At 33.5% G+C, this 3,563-nt stretch overlaps 1 protein-coding gene across 2 annotated transcripts in view; it reads left to right on the top strand.

Moving 5' to 3' along the window:
• The window catches only part of LOC111088102 (BAI1-associated protein 3-like), a 96,912-nt gene that overhangs the window by 79,683 nt on the left and 13,666 nt on the right, over positions 1 to 3,563 (top strand). For both annotated transcript variants that reach the window (XM_022397081.1, XM_022397080.1), the window contains 2 exons: positions 998 to 1,124; positions 2,894 to 2,965. In XM_022397081.1, coding sequence (XP_022252789.1) covers positions 998 to 1,124; positions 2,894 to 2,965 — 199 coding nt within the window. The remainder of the gene's footprint in view (positions 1 to 997; positions 1,125 to 2,893; positions 2,966 to 3,563) is intronic.

Here is a 3,563-nt window from a genome sequence, read left to right as displayed (position 1 = left end):
AAAAAATATTTTTTTTTTAAATTTTATGTATAGCATAAAAAATACTTTTTTTCGTAAAATTATGTTACTATGAACCAAAAAATTTAATTTTAAAAAAGGGCTTTTTATGCCCACAGAACTTTTTTTTTTTTTCTAGCACGTAAGGATTTTTTTACAAATCGGGAAGAAGAAAAAACTCTAACTTAGATCATAGATCAAATTATTACACAATGAAATTTTTTTATTATTATGTTTGTTAAGAAAATTACAAATAAACTGACGAAAAGGGAAGAAGATTGATGTCAAACGAATATGCATCCTCATTCATCCTGTCATTCTTTTATGTCTTGCGTTATGACGTTTTGTGAAAAATATGTAAGCGATGGAGAAAAATGGATATCATTTTCGGATTCAGCGTACAGGAATTACTGTAGAACGTGTAAAAATCTCAAGACAATAAAACCGTCGTAGGCCTGTGTTATCTGTTTCAAGTACATTGGTTGTGCACCAGCGTTCTTGGTGAATAACTGAAGAACAGTGATATCAATCAATTATTCACAACACCAAATTATACATTTTTTTTTTCTAATTGATATACTTTTCATTATAATTTTTGTTTGTCTTTTTCAAAGCACAAATTTATTAATAATATATATATATATATATACTCACACATATATTCTTTTACGAGTTTCAATGTAATTAATAAATCCATCTAAAAATCACGAGACTTGTAAAATTTACTTTAACTAAAAAAAAACAAAAAACTCGCCTTTAATATATTTTGTCTTGAGCCCCCCAGTGACACAATGGTATGTCTGCGGACTTACAACGCTAGAAACCGGGTTTCGATACCCGTGGTGGGCAGAGCACAGATAGCCCATTGTGTAGCTTTGTGCTTAATTCCAAACAAGCAAACAAACAATTTTAGCTTGAATCTCTATTAAAATTAGTTTACTAACCTAAAAGAAGACCCCCTACAAATCTAAAAATTTCTGTCTTTTTTTTTTGTTTTCAGTGACAGAGAATCCCTAGAATTAGATAATGTTCCTAACTGGTTTGGACACGAAGCAATCGAGAAATGGTTTATCTGGGCAGAAGAAAATGCTCTGGTCTGGATATCTGGGTTAATTGAACTGGATGAGGTACTGGATGTCGGTTTGCTATTTTCTTTAAGCACTCTGATTCAAGCTGTTGATATTTAAATAAAGTACGTTCATAAATAAAAATATTTAAAAAACGGGTTATAAAAAATGACGCCGTATCTTTAATACTTTAAAGTTGGGTGTGGTCGTTTCGACAAACACGATAAACGTTTTTTTGTTTTTACTGTTATTACTTTGAAGTTGATGAACGTCAGTACGGCATTTCTTAGGCACTTATGTAGAATCGAGCCGTGATATATCATTTGAATAATATATTTATAAGGCGTGTCCTTTATTAGATCATCGGTACAACTCGTACATGTAATGTGCATATTTAATATAAATATATTTGGCATCTTTCTTGTTAAGGACCTGAGTTTCACTATAAAAACAAGTATTAGATGCTATAAACTAGTCGCTGTATAGTTTAAATTATATGAATAATCGTATTTATTGTTTCAGTTGATCATCTCTGTCGCCCTCTGAAACAGAGGCGAGTCTATGGACTAACAACCCTAAAATCCAGGGTTCGATTCCCCTCTGAGGACACCCACTGTGGCTGTGCTATAAAATAAATAGATAAACAAACAATCTCTTTCTTTTTCCTTTCAATTGCATTTACGTTGTTCCCGATTTTTTCCGGAGGGGGGGGGGGCAAAGAAGCAGCTTCAGACCATTTTAAACACACAGAATTATCTAAAAGCTGCACATTGGGTTAGTCTTAGTAGTTGGTATTTAAATTCACAACAGGTGACGTTGTAGAAAACAAATAATTGTATTTCAGCTCACTCAATTACATCACTGTCAAATTAGGACCGAGGAGGCTCACGTGTTAGCGTGCTGCGACACAGATTAGAAATTTCTAGGTTCGAGCCACGATTTGCCGCTGAGTATTCTCCAAGCTCTTTGCTATGGGCGGAAGGTGCTGCTGACTGGTTGCCCTTCCCTTTAGTCAATTGCTCTGGTTTTTTTCCTAAACACTAGGAGTGTCTGATATGACGTTTAGTCGATGTGTCGCTCAACTCCATTCTTAGTCTATGTGTCGCTTAACGTCATTTAGGTTGAAAATACCAAATATGTAAAACTAATGACGTTTTACTGTTTCGTTCTGGTGATGTCATACATTTAGTAAAAATAAGTTTCGGTTATAAAGATTTAAAATTATTGCCTATGTCATGAATATTGTTTGACTTATAAAAAAAGTAAACACTCAGCAAGTGATTGTTTTGTAGCTGACTTAAAGAGACATAGTTTGTAAACCTGTGTGTTTTGTTTGAATTAGATGGTCAGTGTGTAAATTTATAAGTTTATAAAAATATTTGTTAGCATGTCACGTTTACAGTATATGTGAAAAAAAATTATCAAAGATTGAATATTTTTGTCCTTCCCGGTTTGAGATATTACTTTTCCTTCCTATTACACTACTTACTTTTATTGTAATTACAGTAGTAAAAGAAAACTGTTAAAAGTGAATTTTTGGATTACTGTGTTTAAAGTATATTTCAAAATAACACTGTATCAGACTGATTACTGTATTTATAGTATATTTCAAAATAACACTGTATCAGACTGATTACTGTAGTTATAGTATATTTCAAAATAACACTGTATCCGACTGATTACTGTAGTTATAGTATATTTCAAAATAACACTGTATCAGACTGATTACTGTAGTTATAGTATATTTCAAAATCTGGGGGGAATATTAGTAGATGGTGTAACTTAACATGGTAATAGCATTATTTAAGGTAATTACTGGATATTCACAGATGGAGCCAGTTAATGACGAACTGAAATTTGGGCGGTCAGCACGAGACACGATGGACATTGTTCACCATAAAGTAGGTGTATTATTTTCTCTCTCGTGAAATCTATCAGTATATATACTGCTGTAATACTAAATTCAAATAAAAAATATAGGTTATAAAAGTTTTTAAGTAAATGTTTATTTTGTATCAATGACGTTATTAAGCAAAATTCTATAATTTGAAACTGTGGCCTTTCCTAGTTGCTTTACTTGTCGACTTTATAGATAACTGCATGGTAGCGCCACTGTTAACAAGAGGGAATCCTCAATAGCCGCGGCTGCAGTTAGATCCCAAATTGGTCAAGAGATGGAGCTATGAGTTTATACCTGAAAAGAAACTCGGAGCCATTCTATGATCCGCTATGCCGCGACTAAAATGTTTTTACAAGATAACTGCATGGTAGCGCCACTGTTAACAAGAGGGAATCCTCAATAGCCGCGGCTGCAGTTAGATCCCAAATCGGTCAAGAGATGGAGCTATGAGTTTATACCTGAAAAGAAACTCGGAGCCATTTTATGAGCCGCTATGCCGGGACTAAAAATTTTTTGCAAGATAACTGCATGGTAGCGCCACTAAAAGATAACTGCATGGTAGCGCCACTAAAAGATAACTGCATGGTAGCGCCACTACA

The sequence above is a fragment of the Limulus polyphemus genome, unplaced genomic scaffold (assembly GCF_000517525.1).
Source record: "Limulus polyphemus unplaced genomic scaffold, Limulus_polyphemus-2.1.2 Scaffold3129, whole genome shotgun sequence".
Lineage (NCBI taxonomy): Eukaryota > Metazoa > Arthropoda > Merostomata > Xiphosura > Limulidae > Limulus > Limulus polyphemus.
This window is presented reverse-complemented; position numbering and strand designations above follow the sequence as displayed.